The sequence below is a fragment of the Brachionichthys hirsutus genome, chromosome 22, assembly GCF_040956055.1.
Source record: "Brachionichthys hirsutus isolate HB-005 chromosome 22, CSIRO-AGI_Bhir_v1, whole genome shotgun sequence".
Classification (NCBI taxonomy): domain Eukaryota; kingdom Metazoa; phylum Chordata; class Actinopteri; order Lophiiformes; family Brachionichthyidae; genus Brachionichthys; species Brachionichthys hirsutus.
Window position 1 is genome coordinate 4,202,415 of NC_090918.1, and position 27,995 is coordinate 4,230,409.

Here is a 27,995-nt window from a genome sequence, read left to right on the forward strand (position 1 = left end):
TGTGTTTGAGCAGAGATTCTTCTTGATCGTTTTCATATTGATGATGTTTTTAAATGAAGCCAGGTTTTGGGCACGGCTGCCACTTCTGCCTATCGCCTCTGGGACTTTTTAATAATATATAGATGACAAAACAATAAGACTAGATGGTGACCTTTGAGTCTTTTATCTGCTAGCTTGGTATGCCTGTGACGGATCTTAAATGTGGTGCTGAGACACACACACACACACACACAAAAAAAAAGGACTTCCCACTAAAATGCCTGAATTGAATTTTAAAGTCAGTATTTTCAGGACTGGACTGCTTAATGTTTCACAGGACTAACATTTATTTTGATTGTTTAACACACTGAAAATAAAAGCGATAACACGCTCAGTGCGGAAACATCTGGGCAGAGAGAACCCTGCCGGGCTGAACGGCGTGCTAACGTGTGCATGCCCGGGTCTACATGAGGGACTCCAGGCTCTCAGCGATGGTCGTCTGTCCCAGTGGTACCGATCCATTTGTCTCTGGACACTGCAGGGCTTTCTGGTCCTCCTGGCTGCTCACCACACTGAGCACAGCCCGGTAGAGATACTGGTATTGTTCCTGCGAGGGGGGGGGGGGGGCAACGACAACAGACACAGCTATATTTACCTCCACCAAGGAGGTTGTGTTTTTGAGTGTGTTTGTTAGCAGGATTACAAATAAACGAATAAAAATCCAAATAAAAATCTGGATTTTCCCCATTTACTTAAAAAAAAATCCTATCTTGCAAAATATGCATTCAATTCACTCACTAAAAATCACAGTCATAAATGGTTCCGACATGAACTATCATGCAAAATGACTTCTAGAGCTGATCCAGAATGAGGTCAGGAAAAAATATGAAATTTTAACATAAAAAAAAAAACACTCAAATTGCCCTGATGGAGATAACGTGTTACTTTACGCTGAAACCTTCCCTGTAGATTCCAAGCTGAAAGCGGTATCGAGCCGTCTGCAGGCCGCCTGGACGAGCCTGCAGATTCTTTTTCCTCCCATCTAGCGTACACTTATTCATCACATCTTCTTCAGAGAAAGCAGAACGACAAGAGCGTTTGCTTTGGTGTGTTCTGACTTACTATATCATTAAAAGCCCCAGGCCTCATGAGGTTGGTCATCCGTGCCACCTGGTAGACGTCCACTGCTCCCTCCTCTTCAAGCTGATTGGACAGGGTGGTAAGGGCACAGAACAGTCCAGAGGAAGCCCCTCCCAGCCTGAACGCGAGGACACACAGAAAGGTTGAACCTGAACAAAGACACGGAGCCAGCCTGTCTGTTTGCTACTCACGGATCATGTATGACGGTAGGCGTGTCTGAATGCCTGCTGTGCTCTCTGACTGTATTCACCAGATCAAAACTGCTCCCAGTGGGGCTGTCTGGGTTAGGCCAGCAGGTGGCGCTATACTGCTGCACCTCCAGCACGCAATCGGTCTAGATGGGGGGGTAAGGAAATATAGAAAGTGCGATAATTAAAAACACTTTTGGAAGGACCCTTTCTTTGTTTTTGCGTGTTACCTGAGGAGACGCCAGGATGAAGTTCTGCACCAAGAGCCTCTCGTCGTTGGATAAACCGACATGCTCCTCCCCAGAGTGGGACACAGTGAAATCCTCAAAGCTCATTGGCTGGTCTCGAGTGGGCCAGTAGACACAAGGCCGCCCCTCTCCACTCTGACATCAGCAGACAAACATGTTGTGTTTAGTAAATACAGCGCATGTGTGTGTGTGTGTGTGTGTGTGTGCGTGTGCTTCACCTGACAGCGTGTGTCTGGCAGACACACGACGGTGCGTGCGTGCTGCTCCCAGATCATCCTCCAGAAGTCGGCCACGGTGCCGCGCAGGGGAGTCTGACCCACGATGAACTCCTTGCTGCGGCGACGCCCCTGTGGAAACACGGCGTGCATTAAACGGGCGTCTCAGACTCGACGCCACCGTGAACTGTCCTCTCTCACCATGACGTAGGACGCATTGATGTACCCTGTGGGGTTTGTTCCCGAGATCGTCAGACACACTCTTGATCGCTCCACTGTGGGAGAACACAAACGTGAACAAATGATTCAGGAGCCTCTGGTCAGTCTTCACCTCATTAGTGAGCTCGCCAATAGTAAGGACGCCCCTCCTGGACGCCCCTTCTGGACGCCCCTCCTGGACGCCCCTTCTGGACGCCCCTTCTGGACGCTCCTTCTGGACGCCCCTTCTGAACGCCCCTTCTGGACGCTCCTCCTGGACGCCCCTTCTTACCGGGCATCAGAGCTCGGGCTCGGTTCCGCTCAGCGTTGCCGTCTCTCAGGGCCGTGCTGTAGTCGGCGTGCTTCGCCTGCCGCTGGCTGATCAGCTGTTGGGGGGTCACACGAGACACATTTTGTTCGTGCACTTGGCTTGGCGAGGACATGGAGGACAAAAAAAAAAACACACAGATCTACAAGCATGAATGACCTTGAATTGCTTGTCCATACGTGTCCTGCCTGACGCCCCGGGGGTCAGCAGGTCAGACACGTACGTGTGGAGGAGGTCGGAGGTCACGGAGGTGTCTCGGCTCAAGATGGCCTCCACCAGGGCATCGTGGATGAAGACATACTGCTCCTGCATGTGGCACACGGGGGAGAGTTGGCTACTATCAGTGTGTGTGTGTGTGTGTGTGCGTGTGTGTGCGTGCGTGTGTGTGTGTCTTTCCTTACCTCCGTCTGAACCAGGAAGTTCCTCTGCGTTCGGACATGCTTTAGGAAACCCAGAACGTTCACCGCACCCTGATCCTGGATCTGCTGCAGCATACTGTCTATCACTATGTAGGCTCCTGTCCGTCCCACGCCGGCACTGTGACGCACGTCAGATGTGTCACACACACACACACACACACACGTGCGTTCTGAAGGAGCGACACACACACCTGCAGTGCACCAGCACAGGCCCCATCTCCTGTGTCCGCACGCGGGAGGACGCCCTGATGAAGGAGAGGACAGGCAGAGTGTATTCTGGGACGCCCATGTCTGGCCACTGGGTGTAGTGGAAGTGGAGGACTGTGTGTTCAGAAGCCTGGAGAATCAGAAAGGCGGTTGATCGTGTGTTTGCCGCCGGCCGTGCCAACAGCGCCCCGGCGTCCGCGCACCTGATCCGAGGCCTCTCTGACCGCCAGCGTCCGCAGCGTGTAGTAAGCGAGCGTCCTGCTGCTCTTCACCGTCACCTGAAACGGGCCGTACGCTTCCTGGCTCTCCTCCGGCCAGTAGCGCTCGCACTTCGTCTGAAAGCGTTACGTTACACAAGAGGAACGATCACACGGTCCAACGGGAGACAGCCGATGTGACGGAGGCGTGTTAGCCTGCTGGCGACCTCCTACCCGTCCTTTCTCCTTCAGGTTGGTTATCATGACGACGACGCCGACGTTCTGCTGCCAGATCATCCTCCAGAAATCTTCCCTGCTCGCCACGAGAGGCCCCTGGGCGGCGATGTAGGCCCTGGTCCGCTCATAGCCCTGCAGAAGAAGGAGGAAACGCTCTGAGGGTCACGAACGTTTCGGTCTGCTTCGCTCAAGGCGAAACTCACGTCCACGTAGTTGGCGTTGATGTAATCGCCACACGGCCCGTCGCTTCCCAGACTGGCGGCGAGTTTCACTCTGCTGTGATCGTCTAGGAGAGGAAAAGCTTGGTCAGTGTCGACGCCGCCGGCTTTTTGCCGGTGGATGCGGAGGTCGGCGGAGGTCGGCGGGGGACGCACATGCCAGGATGTTGATGTAGCGGTTCTTGCTTTTGTTATCGGGGTGATTGGAGCTGTCGGCGGCGATGCCCAGGTCTGCCGTGCACGTCTGCACCTCCTGAAAAGTCACGGAAGACATGAGCGGCATTTAGACCGCTCGCCCAGAGGAAGGCGGACGTGCTGCTTAGCACAGAACCCCCCCCCCCCCAGCCTCAGAACGTTCCCTCCGTTACGAGACGCGGCGCAACTCATCCGGTCTGCGGACGGCTGCAGGACGGGGGTGAAACTGCAGGTGTCTTACCTCATAGGATTCTTTGACAATCTAATGGAGGGTGGTGAGGATGCAGAAAGCACGACGATGGTGGTGAAAGGAGAGTTGGGGGGGGGGGGGGGGGGGTCACAAGATGACAGACATACGGGGAGTCAGTGCAGGTACAGGAATATGGGGTTCAGATACACACAGCGACGTCTCGTCTCGCTTAAAGGCAACAAGCGTCCATCGATACCAACGTCTGCCATCATATACCGATCAAATATAAAGTCCCATCTTCAGCTTCTCGTGATTGCAACTGAAGCCCGGTTAGATCCGCGGGGGGGGGGGGGGGGGTTACCCCTCCCCCGTATTGGTGCATGTGTTGCAGGAGAACACTGCACGGTGTCGTTCCTTTAGAATGTGATGTTAATACAGATAATGGAAAGCATTAAGGGGCTATGATTGGAGGACATGCCCCCCCCCCCCCACCCCCTTACAATCGGTTCGATTATGAAAGCTGCACTCACCGCGAACTCCTTGCAGAAGCTGCTGGTGGCGTGCAGCTCCAGGACGTGCTTCACAAACTGCTTCAGCGTCAGCGGCTCATGACCGTCTGCAAACAAAGAGCGGGCGTCGCACTCAGCCGGTGGCGTTCGATCCGACGGCGGCCGTGCGACGAAGCGCCTCACCTGTGGCCAGCAGCGTGGGCGTCAATGGGGCAGACATGCCCTTAGGGGACGTGCTGTCGTCTGGGTAAAAAATGGCCGCCTGGAAACAGTTCCTGACGCGAACGGACGAGAATCGGCGTGAAATGAGCAGCCGCCATTGATCGAGGGTGCAGGTTCAGCTTGTACCTCCAGTAGACGAGAATGCCCACCAGGACAAGCAGGCAGAGGACGGTGAGGGTGGAGACAACAGCCAGCGGGATCACTGTCCTCTGGTCGTCCTCAACGGCGCCGACCATCCCGACCCGAGACTCGTGGCTGCTGTTGCTGCCCTCTGGGAGTTAAAGGAGGGTCACAAAGCAGAGATCACCACGAGACGACCTTCAGGGGCTCCCGGGTCACCGAGGGCCGAGGCTCCGGAGGAGCTGCTAGGCGTGTCTGACAGGGACACAGCTTCCTCAGCGGTTGATTCCAGGAATAGACGACGTTGTTCCGACGCATTAAACTATAAAAACGAGTGTCCAACTTATCACTGCTCCTCTGACGGCGTTTGAACCTTTTACACACCACTTTGTTTGACTCGATGTTTGGGCTGGCTGGGAGAAGCACACAAGAACAGACGATGATGACGATGGAGATGAAGCATGGAATGATCCGTCGACCGTGGCCTCGGTGTCCGTGAGTGATGGGACACAAAGCCTTCCAGAGTTCATGCACTACTTTGATTGTGAGAAGCATTTAGACTTTCTTTGGATGGTGCTCGGACGCCGGATTCTCAGGCCCAACGGCAGCAGAAAGGATGAGGGTGCTTTAAATAAGACAGAAAGACAAGTATGGAAACTGCCGGTTTGTTCATTAAGACGGACACACGAATGAATCTTCGTGTGTCCTCTCGGGACAGACGTGGCAGGATTTGCAGATCAATCTACTAAAATGTCCTGACCAATGGACGACTCGTCAGTCTTCTAAAAGCACTGAAAGATATTCCTTATTCCAGATGGAATAGAAGAAATAAAATCAAAAGGCTGGAATCTCCCGGATACGACTGAATGCAGCGTCCTATTTAGACTTCACATAAATGAACTGTCGCTGAGCAAAATGCCTTCCCAACATTGTTCGGCTGGAACAGCTGCTGTGTCTGCTCGGAGGAAAAAAGGTTACAAGAATAACCACTAGAGGGCACCACTGAGCCAGAATGATAGTCCCAATCAGACGCTAATCACAGCGTTTGAGTCAATGCAAGATTATAGAGAACAAACCAAGCACCATGAAACAAAAGAATGATGGATACCAGGCTTCATATTGGAAATGTAAAGACAAGCAAATGTCTTTGGAAAGGTTTGATAATGTTTGTTTCCTCTCACCGGTAAACGTGGGCTGGGTCGTGTGCATCAGCATCCTGAGCAGAGGCGAAGGGGTGAAGGATTTGTAAACTGACCCGGCCGTCGTGTTGCGAGCAGCTGCCGTCCTCGCTGTGACCCAGGAGGATGAGGAGGGTGAGGAGGGTGAGGAGGGTGAGGAGGGAACCGAGATGAAACTTTCTGGGAGAGCGTTCTTCACAGGATCGTTACCTTCAGAGGACAGCAAGGAGACAGAATGTGCATAACGATCATATCATTCATCTTGAAGATGAAATGGTCTCGTCTTCTATGAAGAGAAATTTGTTTCTTTTTATGCAACAACCAAAAAACGGATTTTCAACCAAAGAAACGATTTGCAACCAAAAGTAATGTATTTGCAATTTTAAAAAATATTTGAAAACAAGGCTATTATTATTATCTATCAACATCATTGTTTTTGGTTGCAAATCTTTTCTTTGGTTGCAAATGCATTTTTTGGTTGATTGCATAAAAAGAAAATAAATTCTCTCCATAGTCTTCAGCCTCTTATCCGACACGTATCACGGGCTATTCTGGATCCCGTCCCAGTTGGCTACAGGCGAGAGGCGGGTGAGACGCCGGAGAACCCCCAAGGACACGGGGAGAACATAAAAACCTCCGCGCAGAAAGGAATCAAACCTTCCCGCCGTGAGGCGACAGCAGTAACATTTCAAAGTCACATGAAATGAACAATGAGATTACTCCACAAGCCTAAACTAGCCTGAATCAATCCACAGGACTGATCAAAAATATTAATCAGATCCAAAATATTGTATTTTTAACTAAAGATTCAAAAAGGAGTAAAGTGTATCGGCATGCTCGTCCAATAGGACGGATTCTGAGACGTTTATACTTTGCACACATTGCCGGCGTGGAGGCAGGGAGAACATTACGATCAGAGTCAGCAATGGAGTTCCCAACTGGATCTGAAATATGTTCACACTTCAGATTTATGGTGTTGAATCATCAAAATATGATAAAGTCAAGCAACGATTGTAAAATCTTCATGTACATGACTTAAAATAATGACAATACACTGTATAATAATGGAGAAATTAACACTAACTGCTGCTTTGCAGATGTTATTCATTCCAATGTTTGTCGCTTATGCAACAATAATTGTTCACGTCATTCTTTTAAAGCAATTTTAACACATTTAACCCTTTAAAGCCAAACGCATCATATTTGATACACGTGGCCTTTCAGAATTTTGAGACTTCTACTTCAGAAGTTTGAGATCCCCCAGAAAAAGCTGATGGATACAAGCCAACACATGCATCCGCATATTCCATGAAAAAAAAACGTATTTAGCAAAAGTTAAATAAATTAGAGCACTTGTATAAAAATATATGTTGATTTTTTTTTTCTACAAATTTGTCTGGAGGTTCAATTAAGACTTTATTTTCCCCAAAAAATTATAATAATAAAAAAAAAAAGTTGGGCAAACATTCCATTTAAAATGTAGCCGTAAACACGCCAGTGTTCCTCCCTGACTCTGCAGCGGAGGATTTGTTTCGAGTAGTTTTCTGTAGATTGCCGATAAAAGAAATAAAATCTGACCTGGCAACACAGAGGTAGCGGCTTCTGGTGGAGAGATGCTGACCGAGTCTTCATAGAAGACATCTGCGACTCGAACGTCCTCCGCAGGAGGGCTGTCGGCTTCTGACTGGGGGGGGCTACTTTCACCGACTTCGGATTCATCATGATCACTGGACTGAAAACAGAGGCGTGCACAAAAACAGCAACTTTCTTAGATGAGGCGACGACCGGAACACAGGATAAATGACTGAACGGGCAACGCTGCATTTCAAACTTGTGTGCAGCTCTTAGCCGGAACAGAAGGCCCCACGTTGAATGACGTTCAGGACAGAGGGAGACGGATGCAACGCGTTTGGGGAAACTACCTGATGTGGCGTCACTGACACGGAGGCCTCTTCGGAGCTCTGTCGACGTGTCGTGGGCAGAGAGGTCGTCCGTGCAGCAGGAAACAGGAAGCCCGGCTGCTCTGTTGCCTCCGTCAGCCATATTGCACCGTTGCCATCCAGGCCTGCTTTAGTGAGCGGCCGTTGTGTCGCGATGCTCCGATCCTCTGTGATCCAGTTCTGATCCATGCCATCAGGTTTGGGTCTGTTCTTCTTCACCTTCTGGTTGAGTCGCGTTTTCTGTAGAACAGCAGCCTCAGAGGGCATCTTCGGGGGCAAACGGGGGCTGGCCTGAATCGGGGTGCCGGGATTTGCTTGACTATGATTTCCTGACTGGTTCTCATCATGAGGAGGCTGGTTCTGGTAAACTCGGGTCTGCTCCACTGGGACCTCCTCCACAGGGCTCCGGTCCTGCGGTGACACGTGCACCGGATTCTGGGTCTCTGCCGGCTCCCCTCTGGCTGTGGATGAATCGGGATCTGAATCACTTTCTGCAGAGGAAAGACAGACTATTAACGGTTGCAGCTGCTCATTTGTAGACCTCTGAGCGTGTGTGCGCGTACCCGGGTCTTCTAACGGCATGTCAACTATAATCTGGTCACTCCATCGGCCTCTGAGTCCACTGGTGCAGACGGCGACCACCTGAACCACGTAGCTGCTGTTGGCCAGCAGGCTGTGGATGATGGCGCCCTGTGGAATTACAGGTTGCATTGAGTGGCTCCATTTTTTTAATGTTTGATCCCCGACAAACGACCCCTTCAGAGAAGCTCAAGTGACCTCTTAAGGCTACGTGTAGCATGCACAACAAGCTGACTCGGTGTCCGGTATGTTAATGTGTTTCATTTCCGATTGTTGTGTATGCTACATGCTGCTGAATACAGGTAACTTTTTCTCCTTTATGGCGCATAAATTGACGACTGCGACTTATACTTCGGAGCAACGCATCGTATGGAAAATACGGTACTGTAATTGCGTGGATGTCGATAATGACTGGATGAACCTACATGCTGTTAAAGGTGAGTGTACAGTAGTCCCTCGATATAATGCGGTTTATCTTCTGCGACTTCGCTGCTTCGCGGCGTTTTTAATGCAATTTTTCAGATGTGTTTTGCACTTGAACGCGCCTTGAAACGGCACGGTCGGAGGAACTCTGAAATAGGCGCGAGTCGCTATTAATAACTTCTCATGTGTTCAACCTCGTAGGTTGATTATTAAAATTAAATTTGTTATTTCTAAAAGCTATCATGTTTATTTGTTAAGCGTTTGTTTTATAGCGCTCTTATTCTCTGTGTAAAAAGAGGCTTTTATTTTGTAGGAGCATAAATGTCACGTCCCTTTTGGGTTTTGTTTCTTCCTGTTGATACATGTAGCCGCTGCCGTTCCGCTGTGCTAAGCTATCCAATAAAGCAGCATGAGAGGCTAAAGACAGCACGAGTAGAATATTTGTTCTTCTGCACTCCAAGCTGCTCTTTCCTCGACCTGCACGCCTTAACATTATTAACAGGAAAACGTTTACTGTACGTACTGTATATTTTTATTTCTCTAACAAATGTTTAGTTCTGAAAACAGGTTCTGATCTTTGGTTTCATTCTATAATACTGAAACAATCTATTTAGATTAATGCTTGACTGTTAAAAGTGTATAAAGTGTGTGGTGAGGGGTTTTACAGCCTTAAAACATTTATGTACATGTATAATAATTGAAAAAAAATAAAGATGACTACATTGCGGATTTCACTTATTGCAGGTTATTTTTAGAGCGTAACCCCCGCGGAAAATGAGGGACTACTGTACATGTGGGGGGTGGGATTCCCCCCCTCCCCCCCTCCCCGCCTTGTGCAGAGATGTGAAGAGACTCTTTCTTACCACATCCTGGTCTCCATCAGTCCTGTACTCCTGTTTGCTCAGGTCTTGGCCCTGAAGTCTCTGGTAGGTGACCGCGTACCAGTCGATGGGCGAGTCATAAACCACGCGGGGTCGCTCCCACGTCACCACAACGGTGGTGTCGTTCTGCGCATCAGCCAGTACATTCTGTGGTTCTGAGCCGCAGGCTGCATCACGTAGAAAGAGAGAAAAAGTTGTTGTGTGGATAACACTAAACCAAAAGAAAAGAGACATGATATAACTGTGTCTCAATGTGAAGAGCACCGTGCAACGTCTCACATGTTGTAACTTCCTGTTAATCAGCGCGGTGAAATGGACGACACCAAAATCAATTATAAAGACTCCGGCTCAGGAAATGAGCTTGGCAACGGCTGGGATGTGTGAATAGGAGTGTGTGAGGGTGTGTATGGCACTGTGGCTTTGTTGTTTTCTGAATTTCTAAATACTTTATTTAAATTTCAAAGAGAGCCGCAAAATAAACATCCTGAGCTGAGACGATGAAGGGCACTGTATTACAAAGCTGAACTCCCTGGCAAGTCAAAAAAATAACAAATGAATTCATTTTAGGGTCAAATTCATGAAGCTATTGAAGCTAGTAAATTATATCATTGGATGATCCTGAGCCTTGCATGACTGTTGTGTTCTCTGCTGGCTAAGTCTGGTATAAATCAGATTAAAAAAAATATTTAGCCAATAAAAAGAGCTGCTGAGATCTCCACCGGTTCAGTCCAGCGTAAGTAAGTGTTGGTGAATTCAACCTTGGACTTTCTTCTGTTTCGTGTGCTCTATTTTTAACACAAATTCGTCAAATAAAATGTTATATTAAAGAGGACATATTATGGGGGGGGGGGGGGGGGGGGGGTCACGTTCACATGTTTCTTTGGTAGTTTTGGGTCATTATCATTTTTTCATTTGGCTCTGGATTCACAGTGAGATCCACAAATGGAGAAAACGCCAGGATGACTGAAAATCAGCAAGGCAAAGGTCCCAAAAGTAGGTCCAGCTCTGAAAGGCTCAGAAGTTCAGACTTGTTAATATTCTGGTTTTTGGGTCAAAGTTTGGACCTGAACCTCATTGAGATGCTCTGGCAGGACCTGAAAGGAACATTTTATGCTCACCACCCCTCAAATGGGACGGCATTAAAGAAAAAAGTGCCAAATTTCCACCACAGCGATGCCAAAGACGGACTCCCGTTAAAAGATGTGTTTGGTTGCAGTTCAAGTAAAGGTGGCACTAGATATTTAGTTTAGGAGGGCAACTAGGTTTTAGATATTGGCTAACCTTTTCCTCTTTATTAAAGAAAACTGTCATATAAAACGTTGTTTTCTATTAAATCATGTTGTTTTTTACACATAATTTAGATGTTGCTGCATCTTCATGTCTATTAACATATCCCTATGATCAAATAGTTTGTGTTTTGCCCTACAAGTGAAACCTGATGATGATCCTGTTACGTTAGCTTGTGTATTGGCCATGATGGAAGAGGAAAAAGGGATTTCCTGCACGCATAAAACCTACATTACATTAAGTATTATGAAGTCGTTACTTTGCGTCGAGGAAGCGCTATAATAAACTATGTTTTTAAGTGTTTAAAAACAGGTAATAACACAGAAATACACCTGAATATGAAGCAATGAAAAACAACAGTTTATGTCAGTGTTTGGTGACATACTGGGTGCGTGCACGTCCTCCACGCCGGTGTACGAGGCAAACACCTGACCCATGAACTGCTGCTGCTGCGCCCTGAAGTTGTTCTGAAGATAATCCGTCAGCATCACATATCCAGCCTGTTCCATCGTCATCACCTCGCAGAACACGTCCAACTGGGTTCACGGAGAGACAGGCGGACGCACAGGAAGAAAGCAGCAAGTGAAATGCGAGCACACACACAAAATCCGCATGCACATAGAATAAACACATTCCATTATTCAGATATATAATTAGGTGATTTAATCCAAACTTAGATGTTAAGTTAAGTCCGTCAAGTAATTGTCAGAAAAATGTGACTTTTGGAAAATAAGGACGTCATGGAACCTTCGAACAAATGTATTAATATATATATATATATATAACATTCATTCATTCATCTTCCGAACCGCTTTGTCCGTTACCGGGTCGTGCTGGAGCCTATCCCAGCAGTCAACAGGCGAGAGGCGGGGTACAAGCTGCCAGTTCATCACAGGACAAAAATGTACATATGTTTTTATATTTGTGCTTTAATTGGACAATTGTTTTGCAAAATCTGGATTTTTTGCGTATGGAAAATGCAGACGCATGTCTGATTGTGTACATCAGGTTTTTCAGGAAAAAAAAAAAATCACATTTATATTGTAGAATTCACCAAATTACAGAATATGTTGAAACGGGTCTTCGTTTTTGGTTGGAATTGCTTGATTTAAAAATAAGTTGTTATTTTCCATACCAAAAAAAAATACAAGATTTAAGCAAGTTTTAATGTTCAATCAGTTTAAAAGAGTGACTGAACACAAATATCTTTTCTACATGGTTGAAGACCTGCTGACCTGTGTTTCTGATACGGCCACGGTGTGTTTAAAGATGATCCATTCCACTGTCTCAGAGCAGGGCGGTGCCGTCAGTGACCCGTTGTAGATGTAATATTTATCTGTGTTATTTGGCAGCAAGGACTGCAATGCAAAGGCGTCCATTGACCGGCTCTTACCTGGTAAGAAAGCAGCCCGTCAATATTAAAACATCACAGAAAGTTACAAATGTTGTGTCAAAAGCTGCGGGACAAGGAATTTTTTAAATGTTAAGTCTATGTTGAAGCTTTTTAACAAGCTTTTATAACTTTACAATGAGCAAAACCGGACTTGCTCATGTTGGATCAAAGACGTTTCACCTCTCATCCAAGAGGCTTCTTGAGTTCTGAGAACCTACAGACTTACCGTGTACTTTTGTCTAGTATAGCAGGTTTTAACACCAATATAATGGACTACACGGCCCAGTTCAGTGTCAATAAGTAGACGTTTTTGTGGACTCACATCCATTCATATGACCTACCAAACCTGCTGACAGTGTTGATGGCTTCTACGACGGGCCCGAAGTTCTTGTTGTCTTCCAGGCTGATCTGTGCAAAACGTCATAAATCCAATTTTAGGTTTATCTCTTGACATTATTGCAGTTTATTGGGACACAAACGGGTTAACCTACTTCAAATAGTACAGACAAGGCTGCAACCCTCCCTCCCTCCCGGATAGCATCATCCAGACTTTGGAAGTCATCTGGATCATAACAATAGATTTGCATCTGAAAGAGTGCAGGAAAGAGGTGAGGTAGCCGGGCTGTTCAAAATCAATGAGCAATAAACGTGTTGATGCTCTGGCTGAATCCAAATGTCGAGACTTCAGTCGCCTTGCCATCATCACGTTCTCAGGATCTCCGCAAGAGAACAGATTATTCCAAATACGTGTGAAACACGTACTTTTACTATGAAATTGCCAACCAGAATTTGAGAATCTTTGTACCTCGAGAGGATATTTCATCCCATTCAGGCTGTGCTCAGACCCTTCGGATGTGGCGTTGCAGCGACCCCAGTGGAAGGAGGCTCTCGCCACGCGGAACCTGGAGCTCAGGCCTCCTCCACTTACAAAGAACTCCCCTTCCACATTGATGGCCACTAAAACACACAAATGAACCTTCATATGTAACATTAATTTAACATTTTTGACTCAATTGTGGTGCAAAACTTTCAACAACAGCAAAGATGGTAACAGGAGAGGAGGCTGTGATAGTGTGTCGCACGGTGGCACCATGTAGCTGGCGGCTGCAAAATGCTCGTTGTGCGCATGCGCAAGCTGATACCCCGTCTCATTATGGGAACAGGTCATGCTTTTAGCATTTAGCCTAACTTCTCACGAACGCAGATAGTGAGTCGTTCGAACGACTTCATCAAGACGTTTGGACACGAAATCAAAACGAAATACAAGAAAACTCTCTTGAAAATGTCAAAACAACGTAAATGATTCGATTTTGTCATAACATGGGGTTCAATGGCAACTGAAGACGGGGAGGGGAAAAAAATTAAAATATTTATGGGCAACCATCAAATGGTTTCGGGCAGGCAGTTTTCAGACGTTAATTATTCTAAAACGGTGAAGGTCGAATCCTGCCGCCACAACATCAACGACGCGTTTAGAGACCAGTTGTGGTCGCACAACGGTTTTGACCAATTTATTTTTATTTACAGGCTGTGCAGTCGATGTCACCAAACGGGACCGAGCATACCAGTCTTCCCATCGTTGTGGATGGTGCTGGACTCCGCTGTCAGTTTGTCCCAGTTTTCAAGTTGCAAATTCTGGTACTGCAGTCGGACTTGGGTAAACGTCTCGTCGATGTCCACCGGAGACTGCCTGGCACTGTTGCAGGACGGGAACCTCTCGGCCCAGTTGCCTTGGTTCAGCATGCCTGTGTGTGAGACAAAGAGTTTGACAGTCGCATGTTGGAGCTGATTACAGGCGAGAGGGCAGGGTACACCCCGGACGTGTCACCAGCGCATCGCGGGGGGGGGGGGGGGGGGGGGCTGTCAGAACACACCTCTAATGAGGGGGAAAAAAACTGGATTGCAGGTACATCATTACTGGTTAGCCTGAGGTTACACTTATTGTGTATACACGGGTGTGTTTGTGGGTTCATTACCCTCGCCGAAGGGGAGGCGAGGGTATTGCAATTGGGTCCGTTTGTTTATTTGTTTGTCTGTCTGTCCGTGCGCATAACTCAAAAACTAGGAACCCAATCGACTTGAAATTTTTACACAAGCAAGGTTCTGTCCGTGGCTCGGTCCTCCCCGAGAATGGCGTTGATCCAGATCTGGATCCAGATTCTAGAATTATTTTTACATCTGGAATTGTGCCTCTGCTGTAAACTGCCACTTTAAGAGGGAGGGACACGAATGGCATGATGGGAAAAAGAGTCCAGAAGGTGTCTTGTAGTACGTTCCGGAGCAGCAAGCTAGAGCAGGTTTGGCCCCTCTGATCCGGAAGCCCTGTTTACTGTCTCACAAGATCCAATAGTCTATTGGAGGCGAGGGTCTGCAATCTCTGATTGTCTTTCTAGTTATTAATGCATAAGTGCGTTTTCATTCTGTGTGTGTGTGTGTGTGTGTGTGTGTGTGTGTGGAAGGGGGGGGGGGGGGGGGGGGGTGCTCCACATGAATTCTGTTTTTGATGTGGTGGTGGCTGTTCTGTGTTTTAACAAGGCTGTTCCCATGAATTATGAACACCAATATGAAGCTACCTGAACGCCTGTAGATGTGTGTGAGCGGGCGTGGCCTGCTCTTCTCTGTGTAAGTCGCCGTGCTAATTTGCTGCGTGTGTGTATTCATCCGCCATTCCCTCCAGGCTCAGTCAGGCATGTCTGCGAGTCCCCGTCTGCTTTCATCATGCTGACAAACACATCTGAATACGCACGTGTCTCAGTGAAGCCGGTTTCACATGCATGTGGAAGTCGGCCAATGAGGTTGGAGCAGATGTCTCAACGGTCACCGGTCGCACGTTGCGTAACAGGCACTGGTTTTACGACCCTTGCTTGTTTGTATGAGAGAGAAAGCAGACACCTTTGTTCAATTTCGATTACATGTCATTCATGTTAAGCCTGCTTTCAGTGAAAACGTGACGACGCCAGTTCGATAACTAGTCCAATTCATTTTTAAATACACAAAGATGATTTTGGATGCAGCCGGAGTCTCATTCAGTCTGCTGTTTGACTTTCAAAATCCCATAATGAACCAACGTGCAGCCAAGTCACTCATAATATTGAATATAATTGTATTGATAAAGTTGCTTCTTCAAATGTTTGTTCTCCTATTGCTGGACATAACGTGCTTTCCTTTAATCATCCCAGTCATATTGACCATCTATGGCAGTTCAACATTCTCATCATCACCCTGTACACGTATTCTGTAAATCTGTCTGCTCAGGAAATGACAGGTTGTCTGTGTATCAATAGCCACTTCTGGCTTAAATTATAAGGGCCATAAACGTGCACACACTCAAATGATGTTTCTGACATCATGTTTCGTAACCATGGCAACATGTAGCCGTCAGAATGGAGAAAGGAATAAATAAAAAACCCTAAAGCTACACATGTATGTCTTCTTTTATATCCACATACGCATGCTGTCAATCATACAGTAAAAGATGACTAAGTATGGAGATTACTTTACTTCAAATCTTTCAGTTCCACATGAGTGGCTCCAGAATTAAGTATACTGACAATGCCAGTGAAGTTATCATTGTTAATTTCACTTTATAGAAACAATTATAATTGGTGCATTATTGTGTTTTATCTCTGACTATATCTTAATCTTAAGAATAAACAAAGAAGACAATATCATCAACAAAAAATAATCATTTCCTGGTCAGGCCTTTGGGATTAACTTCAAAAGGGAAAGGAGGGGGAGAATAAAGGAAGGTCGATGTTTTTGTGCTAACAGATACATGTAAAGATTTATCTTCCTATATTTGCACCAATTAAACTCGCTTGGAAGGTACTTTTGGACAAAGCAAACACGACACCATTCAGAAAAACATGGAGGACTAATAAATAGAATAATGCATTGCTTTGATTTCCCAGGGCACTGTCTGCTCATGTTTGCATCAGTGTTGGCAAAAATAGCTGAATATGGATTAATTATTAAAAGTAAAAAAACAACTGCTGCTGATTGAGTTTAAGCCACAGCGGTGGTTAAAATCTGCATTACTGATGCTGAAGAGTTCAACTTCTGATGCACGGAGGGCTTCAGTATAGATCATAAAAGATTTAGATCTATATTTTGTGGTACTGAAAGAATTTACAAGATGAACCATGCTAATGGAAAAACCACTTGAAGTTGGAGAGAAGGCCACGACCTCATGAAATATATTACATTTAGGAAAAACAGCAACATATAAGATGCAGTTTGTTACAAATAATTACCATCCATATTCCTATTCTCTCTCTCCTCGTCTGAACTTCAGCCAGAATCTGAATCTGCAGCAGAACAGAGTCGAAGCCCAGAAATAGGATTTCTGTTTTGATTGAGAAGAATCAATTTTACTCTGCAGATATAATAATGAATAGTCTGTGACTATATTCAGATGACAATGTGCATGTGTGTACACACACACACACACACACACGCACCCACACACACAGAGAGAGAGCAAGCCTCAGGATATCAAGATCTAAGCTACTAAATAAAATATTTTTGAAAGGACTCCATGCAAATACACACACACACACTCACACACACACACACACCTCATCCAGTGAGATGTGCGCCTGTAATGCTAATGACAGAGTGTCACACCCATCAGCTCCCTGCCTATCTGGCGATCAGACGGGGCATTAATCGGGGTCCCCGTATGCTCTTATTGTGGATTTAAGCATGCGGATATGAAAAAGGGTCTGGATGGACACAGGGCAGCCTGGCGCTGCAGACTAACTCGGTTCATCTGGCCACTAGTGCCTCTTCTCAACACGGCTGTTAACATGGCCGCCGGTACTGCTGCTTGCAGCTTATTATATGTTTGCAACATTATTTCTCGCATCGACAAAAGTGAGCAGTCGTCAAAGATCAGAAACACAGAAGAGGATTTCTAGCGCGGCGGTTTCCACCGGCTTGATGAAACTTTGCTGAGCTCAAAGAGGCTCAGTCTGAAACACTCCCAAGCTTTAGATGCACTCATCCGTGTGTGTTAAAGACATGCCTGGATCATGGAGGTCACTGGATGGTCTGAGGGCAGCTCAATAGACCACGGCCTGACAGGAGACGCATGTAAATACACAGAGACACGTGCACACCTCTGCATCATCTCTCCCACAGGCAGCCACGCAGGCCGAGTGGCAACTGGAGCGGAAGAGACGCCGGCCTGTGTGGGAGTCTGGTGACTGAGAAAGCAGACGAGAAGTCTGGTTTCTCTCAGTTTGGTGTGTGTACAGCGTTTCATGTTTAAACAAAATGACATCAAACATTCATCACACAGACATGTTCCTGTGTGATGAATGTCACATGTCTGCATGCATTTGTATTACCAACCTATGGATGAGAGGATGACTGATCTGTGTCTGTGAAGTGGACTGACTAGATTGGAGAGTTTTTTTATATATAAACAACTTAAGAGAGCAATTAGCCGGGATATAAGATTTCTGCTTTCATTATCTGTCTGCGCCAGCATTTATACTCTTATTTAATACGATGTTTTAAGGACAGAGCAGCTCATATCTACTCGTACTAATTTCTGTTTTCTAATTTGCCATCGATAGCTACTGCCAACCGTTTAACAAAGGCGGAATTAAATTCTACCTCGATTATCACCTTCTATTTTTTTATGTGCTTTTATGACATGCACATGTTTTTACTTGATGTCTTATAACTTGCAAGTTTACTTTATTAATAACAAACTGAAGGCAAGTCTTTAACTCTTTGGATTTAAAATAACTGTAGCTACGCTCGTGTGTGTGCGTGTGTGTGCGTTTGTGTAGCTGTGTGTGAGTGTAGGTGTGTGCGTGTGTGTGTTTGCACAGAATCTTGTCGCTCCGTTTCTCGCCTTGTGCTGTTCACTGAGCCATAAGTAAAATAATTAACATGTGAAAGAAACTCTTCATTGTGAGGAACCTGCGCGCAGCTCTTTATTTGGGTTCGGGTCGATTGCAAAACAGAGTGATTGATGGACAGGATGAAAATTATGGGGGGGCTCCGAAGAGAAAAGCCTCTAATTAAATAAAAATATTTTTAAGTGTATTTCTAGAAGCACCTGCATCAAACCAGAGTTGCCTGCTTTTATTTTGATCACAAAGTTACCAATCTAAGCAACTAGAACGAGACGTTTCCTCATCATCAATGCTCGACAAACAGAATGTGAGCATTCATTAACTAACAAACCCAAATGGAAAGTATAGGATATAGCAAGAAAGAAAGTAAGGAAGAAAGAAAGAAAGAAAGAAAGAAAACAGCCTTCAAGAGCAACTAAGCAATATTTAAAATGGAGGTGAAAGAAATAGCGAAATGGTGCCTGCAGACTGGCTGTTCATCATTTCTGAATATATTTGTGCATGACACAGAAACCTATTTCACTTTGTCAAAAAGGTGCATGTGCCTAGACTGTGATGGTGAAGATCTACAGGATAAATATATGTGCATCTATTGATATTCATGTTGCCTTGCCTCATTGTGAGAGGGTGAGCCAGTCAGAAATCCATTAAAGCACGGCTCATGACCGGATTTCATGTCTAGCGCCGTGTAACCAACCAAAAAGCAATGGAGAAGTTCAGTTCCTGAACTGTAAAAAAAAAGCAGAGAAAATGTGAACGGAAAGTCTGAGCATGTCATTGCATCCATCAATTCTTCCATCCATCCTTCCATCCATCAATCCATCCATTAATCCTTCCATCCATCAATCCATCCATCCATCAATCCATCCATCCATCCATGGTTTTGGGTCATTACCAATCCAAAAACTGCTAAAATAAACCATCCAGTCAATCCTGTGTCGTTTTCGGAGTTCTGTAATCAAGTATTGAAACATGTCTGGCAGCCCCCCCCACAGTTGTGACGTCACAACGGAGAAACGTTCACAAGACGTGCATTGAATCTCCCCGTGTCCACGCTCTACCTGTGGCTTGGAACAGAGTGGATAAAGTTTATTTTTGGTGCTAATGTACACTAGAATCTAGTCAGGGGCAAGTAGAACCAGTTGGGGCAATCAAATAGATGTGTGGAGACAAAGACGGGAAATAAAAAGCATCACATGGCACTTTGCAATAAACAACAACATGTCCATGGGGGAGGGTAAATACGGTTAATATCTGTTGACCTCCTGAGTCTGATCATTCCTTCTGATTCCCTTGCAGCCATTAATCAGTTAATCTCTCCCTCAGGGGCCACGACTCGGTGTCTTTGTCCACTCTTTGGCCCCGGCGGGACCACAGCTTGGCTCAGTTGGGGCTTTGTGCCGAGTTAGATGATGTCATCCGACCATATGGTCAGAGGTCAGATAATTCCTTCAATCCATTTGCTCGGTTTCAGATTGTTGAGTCAGCTTGTTTGAGCGTTTACAAGTATGTTGGAGGCGGATTCAGGATCGCCTACTTTGGGGAAGTGTTTGTGTGATTTTAAAAGTCAAGCATAGAGTCTTTGGGTTTTGCAGTTGGTTGACGGTTAATGAATTGTCTAGGAAACAGGTCTGCATGAATACAGTCAATTATTCTGCATTAGCACTGGAAGTTTGGATTTATATTGAAATATTCCACTTCCTTTGAACAAAACGCCTCAAATAACTGAAAATATTTGTGACTGATGTCGCCATACACACAAGGGCCAATTCTATTTCACCTTAAGCTGCGACAGGCTGATACAGACCTGAGTATGACCAGTCGATATCTTCAGGGAGCTTCCTCAGGCCTCTGGCCAGCGGTTCTGCCGCCACAACTACAGTAGAGAGAGTGACAGAAAGGTTATCAGCTACAGTTTGCATTTTTAAAAACACAGGGATGTTTGCATGTTAACAGGCTTTTCATTCATTCAAAAAATATTTCAGGAAAATCAACTGGAAAAACACAGGCTTTTATTGTGAAGGGCAGTCAGTTTGTTTTCTACTTTCTGTCCCTGATCATTCATCAAAGCATTATCAGGCATTTCATTTCATTTACTACAGATAGCATTGAATTACTGCTGTGAAAATGATGCATTGTGCCAATGCAGTAAACAGATAAACAAATACTGTAGTTCTAGAAACTCGGTGCTGAATGAACTCAGCCGGAGAAGCTTGGACGTTTTACCTCTCAGTCCAGGTGACTGTTCAGTATATTTTTGCTAATATTCCTGTTTAAGGGGACTGTATATATTTTTTTAAATCACTTTTCCCATGTTTCTACACTCATATTTTGGTAGTTTCGGGTCATTAACTCTGTAATCAAGTATTGAAGCATGTCTGGAAGTTTTCAAGTTTTATGTTTTCAAAATTACCTTTCAAAGTCCCATAAAGGAAGGAACAACGGCAAACGTGTGCAGAGGAAAGTAATCGCACTGAATTGTTTAAGATGACCAGATTTTTTATTTGTTTTTTTAGCTACAAGCACCGACAGCCTTCTGTAGCAATTGTGGATTTGCTAAAGGCGGCGGCCTGTTGATAATGTAAGGATAAGCGAGATGGACTACGGGACTGCTGGCGCTGATTCACCCTGGAGTCCCTGCAATGAAGGAATCTTCCATTGGCTGCATCGACACAACAAAAAACATGCTCAGTAGATTAAACGAAGCGCTGCGCTGCGATCCCGTAGGGACGGTGAGCCTGTGCTTTCACCCGACACGAACAAAAGCATCTGCTTCACTGACGTTACGCATCCGTGAGGGGTTTCGTTTAAGGCCGACACACGAGGCTGTGGAGGTTCCACACAAAAATGAATTTTCACTCATCAACTGCTTCAATACCAAAAGCATGAACGAGTGAAATGTTTGTGCAGCGCAGCAAAAGCCGTGGTTGTGGAGGTCAGGGTGGATAAATCGGTGTAAAATACACTCATCATGGACAAACCTCCTGACAGCTGAGACACACGTTCTCCAAGGATTAATCCTCTGAGGACCATGATTGTCCATAAACCTCTTTCTTTCAACCCCTCCCTTTGTATGGACTCATTTCATAGACCATCAGTCGAATCCATCCTGGCGCATAAATAGACTAGAAAACGACAATCAGAGATTGCAGACCCCGCCTCCAATAGACTATTGGATCTTGTGAGACAGTAAACAGGGCTATATATAATATATATAGCCCACACGTGCACACTTTGAATTCGTGCACACTTTTAATTCATCCACACGTGCACACTTTGAACAGTTACCACTCGCTTATCAACAGGCGAGGCTGTGGGATGATTCTCTTTCATTGGAGAACCCCAATGGCATGTTTCTCCATCAGCATTCAGCCTCAACTCAGCAGAGTTTCCATGACAACCGTTCACAGCGTCATGACAACGGGCGAACCCCCCCGATGGCACGTGGAACACTGACTTCCTGCTCGGCTTCAAAACCATTACTTCTATTCTCTGTCTTTGAGTTCGGGGTCAAACCCCCCCCAATTCCTCACTTGTCTGGAAAACACACACGTACACACACACACACACACACACACGCCAACAGCAACAATATCACAATGACGTGTGAATTCCGATACTATGGACACGCAAACGTAAGCCATGCACGTTTATCCACGCATGTTCTTTAGCACAAGCAAAGACTCTTCTCAGGGGCCGACGAAAGAATTCTATTGAAACTAGAAAACGAGATTGCAGACCCCGCCTCCAAAAGACTATTGGATCTTGTAAGACAGTAAACAGCGCTTCCGGATCAGAGGGGCCAAACCTGCTCTAGCTTGCTGCTCCGGAACGTACTACAAGACTCCTTCTGGACTCTTTTTCCCATCATGCCATTCGTGTCCCTCCCTCTTAAAGTGGCAGTTTACAGCACAGGCACAATTCCAGATGTAAAAATAATTCTAGAATCTGGATCCAGATCCGGATCAACGCCATTCTCGGGGAGGACCGAGCCACGGACAGAACCTTGCTTGTGTAAAATTTTCAAGTCGATTGGGTTACTAGTTTTTGAGTTATGTGCTCGGACAGACAGACAAACAGACAGACAAACAAACGGACCCAATTGCATTACCCTCGCCTCCCCTTCGGCGAGGGTAATGAGAACGTCTGTGACGAAGGACGGCCATGGGCTGGCGGGGGCGGGCCTTAATCAACTTTCAACCAACCAACCGGTCACAGCAAAACCTCCACCAATGGACTTCCTCAATGGGAAAGAAGCAGACAACCTTCCAATGATTTTCAGCCACTGATTTTTGTTTCCGCTTTACTGTTGAAATCCCTGTAAAAAAAAAAAAAAAGCTTTACTTTGAAAACTCACTTTGAGTTTCAGTCGATTCCTGTCTTTGTGTCTCTCTTTGAACTCTAAGCTTGAATAGAAACTGAGTAAAAGGAACATCTGGCATGAAACACGCTACTCCTACTGATCAGTTCTCAAATGCAGCAAAGCAAGAAGGACAAAGAGGCCCCATTACATAAAGAACTCTTTATATCTTTAACGTATTCCCTCGTTTTCTGCGAGTGGCTCGCAGCTCATCCTCGCCCGACTCATTGTGCTACCAAAGCGATGCGCTGCCTCTTGAGTCCGGTAGGTCCGTTCAAAAGGCTTCAGAGCAAAGAGCAAATACTCATGAGCAGAGTAAGCAGGCTGTTTTATTGTGCATAGGCAGCTGTTTGGAGTTTACTGCTTGACCCTAGTAGTACTGCAGTACAGCTGGTCAGAATACAATTTACAATTGCAGTGTTAACGACATCTGCTGCACACTTACATTACATTACATGGTAAAGACCTGAGGTTACAGTATGTTCTAGATTAAATCTTCTTGCTTTAGTCTAGATAGAACATAGTGTTTGAGTCAGCGGGCTGAGATTATGGAGCGGAAACAATGTCAAAACATGAAACAGTTTAAAATTAAGTATAAAGAAGTCATCATTAAGAGGCACAAGGTTACGGAAGGTGCTGGGTATCACAGGGTGTTATAAAGATGTGTATATATATGTCTATATATGTTATTGTATTGTGTGTTTAAGGCATTAGACAGGCTAGACTTGCTTATTACTACTTATTGGAGAACAACAGATGGGATCCGAACCCAGAACCTGAGGCGACAGCGCCAACCACTACGCTGCCATGCCGCCTTGCAATTATGCACCATCTGATGATATTATATCCTGTAGCAGAGTTCTGTTTTTGTGACTCATACAAAATGAATAAAAGAAAAACAGAAATGAAAGAATCAATAAAACAAGAATAAGATGTGTGTGTGTGTGGGGGGGGGGGGTAACAATTCAGACATAAAAAAAAAAAACAATGCTGCAGGATCTGCCCTTTAAAACACAGTATCTGCATAAATTACCATTATTTATGATGCCCCACGCGACTGAATATGAGGCAGGAGGGGGTGGAGATTAGAGCGGAGATAACAACACCCCCATTGGTGCAGGAAGATGGAGGATTTTTAAGGATTTTTTATAAAATAATCTCTCTCAATAAAAAAAGAAAACTGTAGCTAATACACTCCTGCCCCCCCCTCCACCCCCACCCCAAGTGGCATTGCCCTGTTTCAGCCGAGCCCAAAAGATGAACCTCATTTGCTGCACAGCGCAGTGTTTGCCTTTTTATTACAAATACAGGAACACTGCATGTGTCGCATTTGCAGGAACATTGAGAAGTTACTAGAACTGGGCCCCAACCGAACCAGGACAGCAACTCGCATTCCAAATATGAGACAGCTCAGATCGATTGTATCCCTGTCTGCAGTCGCTGCCCCAGTTGTCCCAGTTGCCCCAGTCATCGGTGCAAGCCGTTTAAAGAACAGAGGCCTCTGTATGTGGGCAGCGACTGGGACTGAGGGCCTTTGTTAGCAACTGTAACTTCATACAAACCTCAACTGGAGAGGCTCCAGAAAGAGCGCCAGCATTCTGGGGTTTCTCCTCCACCTCCTCTTTACCTTTAGTCCCGTCGACCCTCTTTACCAACTCTGCCGATTGATCTCTCCCCCTCCCCCCCTGCTTCCTCAAATTGAAAATGCGTGAAGTAAATCTTTCCTCTTGTAGCTCACCGATCATCCGCTATACTCACATTTATAATTGATTACTAGGGGTGTCGCAAATATCAATTATGGTAGCAATCACCTGAGTATTCTGAGCTCTAACGGCATCAGTGGTGGGAGTCCTGGCAGCCGCCATCATTATGTATTTTTGCTATCGCTGTAATTATGACAGGGAACTTTTTGATGGTTAAAGTATTTCACTGAGCGCCGTGTCCGATCCACTCTTCCGAACCCATGCGCCGCCGCAGGAAGTGCAGACTGCAGCTAAGTGGATTAAAGAATAAGAGCTTATGAGTAAACGCTTTAGATGGAGAAACCAGACATGAAAAATAGAGAGAGACAGAGGGAGGGAAGATTCATCATCACAGCAGAAAGCAGGCCGTCAATTATTCAAGGTAACATCTGGGGGTTTAGCGTCGCCATCGTGGCGGCCGTAACCGAAAAACGCACTTCTATTGGTACACTCGGAAAATCTAAACAGATTTCTGACTTATTTCAGGGCAAAGAACGGAAATCATACAACATATTGGTCCATTATGACGATTTAATAATGTCTGTAAAAAAACATTATTGCATCTTTTCTTATCATGAAAATAATTCTCTCTCTCTCTCTCTCAATAAAAGGAAACCTGACGATATCATCCCTCCACTAAAAGCCAGACAGTTAAGAAGGCTTTGGAAAATCTTTTATAACGAGATTTATCCCCCCCCCCCCCCCCCCCCCAGTGAAGATTTGTATTTGGTTGGTGTACAGAGCTCAACTTCATCAGGCTGTGTTTGAAACCCGGAGCCGGATAAGCATTTGAAAAAAGTTTGGTGGTAACGTTCCGGCGAAAATTGGCAAAAATGTTTTAGTGTGTGCTAAAAGGAAAAAGTCACCTCACGGGTTACCATGGTAACGTGCAGCTGCGTGCATGCCGGCTATGAATTTCGTTTAGTTTTCATTTTCCGAGGCATTTATGACAGAACTGTTTGAGACAGGAATGAGGGACACTGTCCTGCAGCATCTGTTTGAAACAGGAATGAGGGACACTGTCCTGCAGCATCTGTTTGAGACAGAAATGAGGGACGCTGTCCTGCAGCATCTGTGAGACAGAAATGAGGGATGCTGTCCTGCAGCATCTGTGAGACAGAAATGAATACGAAATAGACGAGACAACGTTTACATTTGCTGCCATGCCAGCTCTGCTAAGACCAAATCATTGCTCCAAAGCATCTCAAAAATGTAAGCGTGCATCAAGAGAATTAAAACGAAGTCTACTGGCTGTGAGCCAGACGCAGTTCTTCATATTTGGGATGCTGAGCAGAAAAGAAGAAAGAGGTCTAGAGAGAGAGAAGAGCTTTGACAGAAGAAGAGAACAGCAGAGTTACCACATCATGCTGAGCTGAACTAGATTCGGTTTAAATCTCTAAGCAGGAGGATCACAGGATACTAAAACTCAGCAACAGGAGTCCACAGGATGTCAACGTGTTGCATCACAGAGGAATATATGAGCTTAACTTGCTTTGGGTAAGGCCACAAACAGGCGTCCACTGAGCTTTCAGAGGACGAGAGGGAACCATATGATGGACTCCAGATCTCTTGCTCAAGACCGTGTTCACTGGCGTGAACGCTGGGATGAACAAACCCAATGTGAGCGCCAATGACATCACAAGTGGCTGTGATGTCATTGGTGCACAGCACAGCAAGAGAACAAGTGAACAAGGAAAAAAGAAATGCCCGTGACTTTAAGTGATTGCTGTAGAATGCTGTCTTTTCCCAAAAGGTAACAGCGTTTCTCTATTTCTCTAAATGACATTAACATATCGCATCAGATGAAATGACTTGAAACGGAATGGTCTGAGTGATCGTGATCTGAATGACAAATCTTGTCTCGTTTTTCAAACGCTCATCCGGCTCCGGGTTCCAGATTTATAAACGACTGTATTGCGTTCATGGAAAATACAATCATTTAATGGGGAAAGAATCAATGAAAACAGACACAATGGATGCGACTTGAATTCTACAGCCAGGAAATTGTACTTGTCGGGGCTCTGGTGGACAAACTAGGAAATAGCTTATTCATCCTACACGCAACATTCATCCTACACGCAACATTCATCCTACACGCAACATTCATCCTAAATGCAACATTCATCCTACACGCAACATTCATCCTACACGCAACATTCATCCTACACGCAACATTCATCCTACACGCAACATTCATCCCAAACGCAACATTCATCCAACACGCAACATTCATCCTACACGCAACATTCATCCAACACGCAACATTCATCCAACACGCAACATTCATCCTACACGCAACATTCATCCTACATGCAACATTCATCCTACACGCAACATTCATCCTACACGCAACATTCATCCGACACGCAACATTCATCCTACACGCAACATTCATCCTAAATGCAACATTCATCCTACACGCAACATTCATCCTACACGCAACATTCATCCTAAATGCAACATTCATCCTACACGCAACATTCATCCAACACGCAACATTCATCCAACACGCAACATTCATCCTACACGCAACATTCATCCTAAACGCAACATTCATCCTACACGCAACATTCATCCGACACGCAACATTCATCCAACACGCAACATTCATCCGAAACGCAACATTCATCCAACACGCAACATTCATCCTAAACGCAACATTCATCCTACACGCAACATTCATCCAACACGCAACATTCATCCAACACGCAACATTCATCCAACATGCAACATTCATCCAACACGCAACATTCATCCTAAACGCAACATTCATCCTACACGCAACATTCATCCAACACGCAACATTCATCCAACACGCAACATTCATCCTACACGCAACATTCATCCAACACGCAACATTCATCCGACACGCAACATTCATCCAACACGCAACATTCATCCTACACGCAACATTCATCCTACACGCAACATTCATCCAACACGCAACATTCATCCTAAATGCAACATTCATCCTAAATGCAACATTCATCCAACATGCAACATGTATCCAACACACAACATTCATCCTAAATGCAACATTCATCCTAAATGCAACATTCATCCAACACGCAACATTCATCCAACACGCAACATTCATCCTACACGCAACATTCATCCAACACGCAACATTCATCCAACACGCAACATTCATCCTACACGCAACATTCATCCAACACGCAACATTCATCCAACACGCAACATTCATCCAACACGCAACATTCATCCTACACGCAACATTCATCCAACACGCAACATTCATGTTTACTGTCGACCGGCTGCTCCTCAACAGTCGCGTCTTCATGATATTAATTAGACGCGGTTCCATCTTTTATTTATTTATTTTTACAGCGTTCAGATCGTCTTCGTCTCATATGTCAGCCACCAAATCAATCTATTTGTGTTTCTTACCGATGTGGTTGAACAGCAGCACCCGGGAGATGAACCAGTTCAGCGTCGGAACCGCCGTGTCCATGGTCGCAGCGACAAAACCCACGTCTCGAGACGGCGTCGGTGCGTAAAGACGCGCTAGGAG

The 27,995-nt window shown here is 45.5% G+C and overlaps 1 protein-coding gene across 1 annotated transcript; it reads right to left on the bottom strand.

Annotated features, from left to right (window-relative positions):
* Window positions 1–442: 442 nt before the first annotated feature.
* ptprz1b (protein tyrosine phosphatase receptor type Z1b) lies at window positions 443–27,935 on the bottom strand. The gene is made up of 31 exons (XM_068755513.1): window positions 27,872–27,935; window positions 20,169–20,237; window positions 14,057–14,236; window positions 13,297–13,448; window positions 12,983–13,078; window positions 12,833–12,899; window positions 12,334–12,491; window positions 11,484–11,634; window positions 9,794–9,978; window positions 8,492–8,618; window positions 7,885–8,419; window positions 7,567–7,715; window positions 5,992–6,198; window positions 4,817–4,961; window positions 4,652–4,743; window positions 4,490–4,575; window positions 4,011–4,031; window positions 3,731–3,827; window positions 3,560–3,642; window positions 3,354–3,488; window positions 3,105–3,257; window positions 2,907–3,052; window positions 2,698–2,833; window positions 2,456–2,602; window positions 2,261–2,354; window positions 1,972–2,045; window positions 1,774–1,902; window positions 1,538–1,690; window positions 1,311–1,453; window positions 1,102–1,237; window positions 443–586 (listed from the first exon to the last, which is right to left on the bottom strand). The coding sequence occupies exons 1-31, from the start codon at window positions 27,933–27,935 to the stop codon at window positions 443–445; spliced, it is 4,254 nt and encodes a 1,417-aa protein (XP_068611614.1).
* Between the last annotated feature and the right edge of the window lie 60 nt (window positions 27,936–27,995).

Excerpts from the sequence above, each read along its gene's own strand:
- ptprz1b (XM_068755513.1), bottom strand. The coding sequence starts at position 27,935 with ATGGACACGGCGGTTCCGACGCTGAACTGGTTCATCTCCCGGGTGCTG. Across the intron at positions 6,199-7,566 it reads CGCTACCTCTGTGTTGCCAG|GTAACGATCCTGTGAAGAAC; the intron begins GTCAGATTTTAT and ends TGTCCTCTGAAG. Across the intron at positions 1,454-1,537 it reads TCATCCTGGCGTCTCCTCAG|ACCGATTGCGTGCTGGAGGT; the intron begins GTAACACGCAAA and ends CCCCCCATCTAG.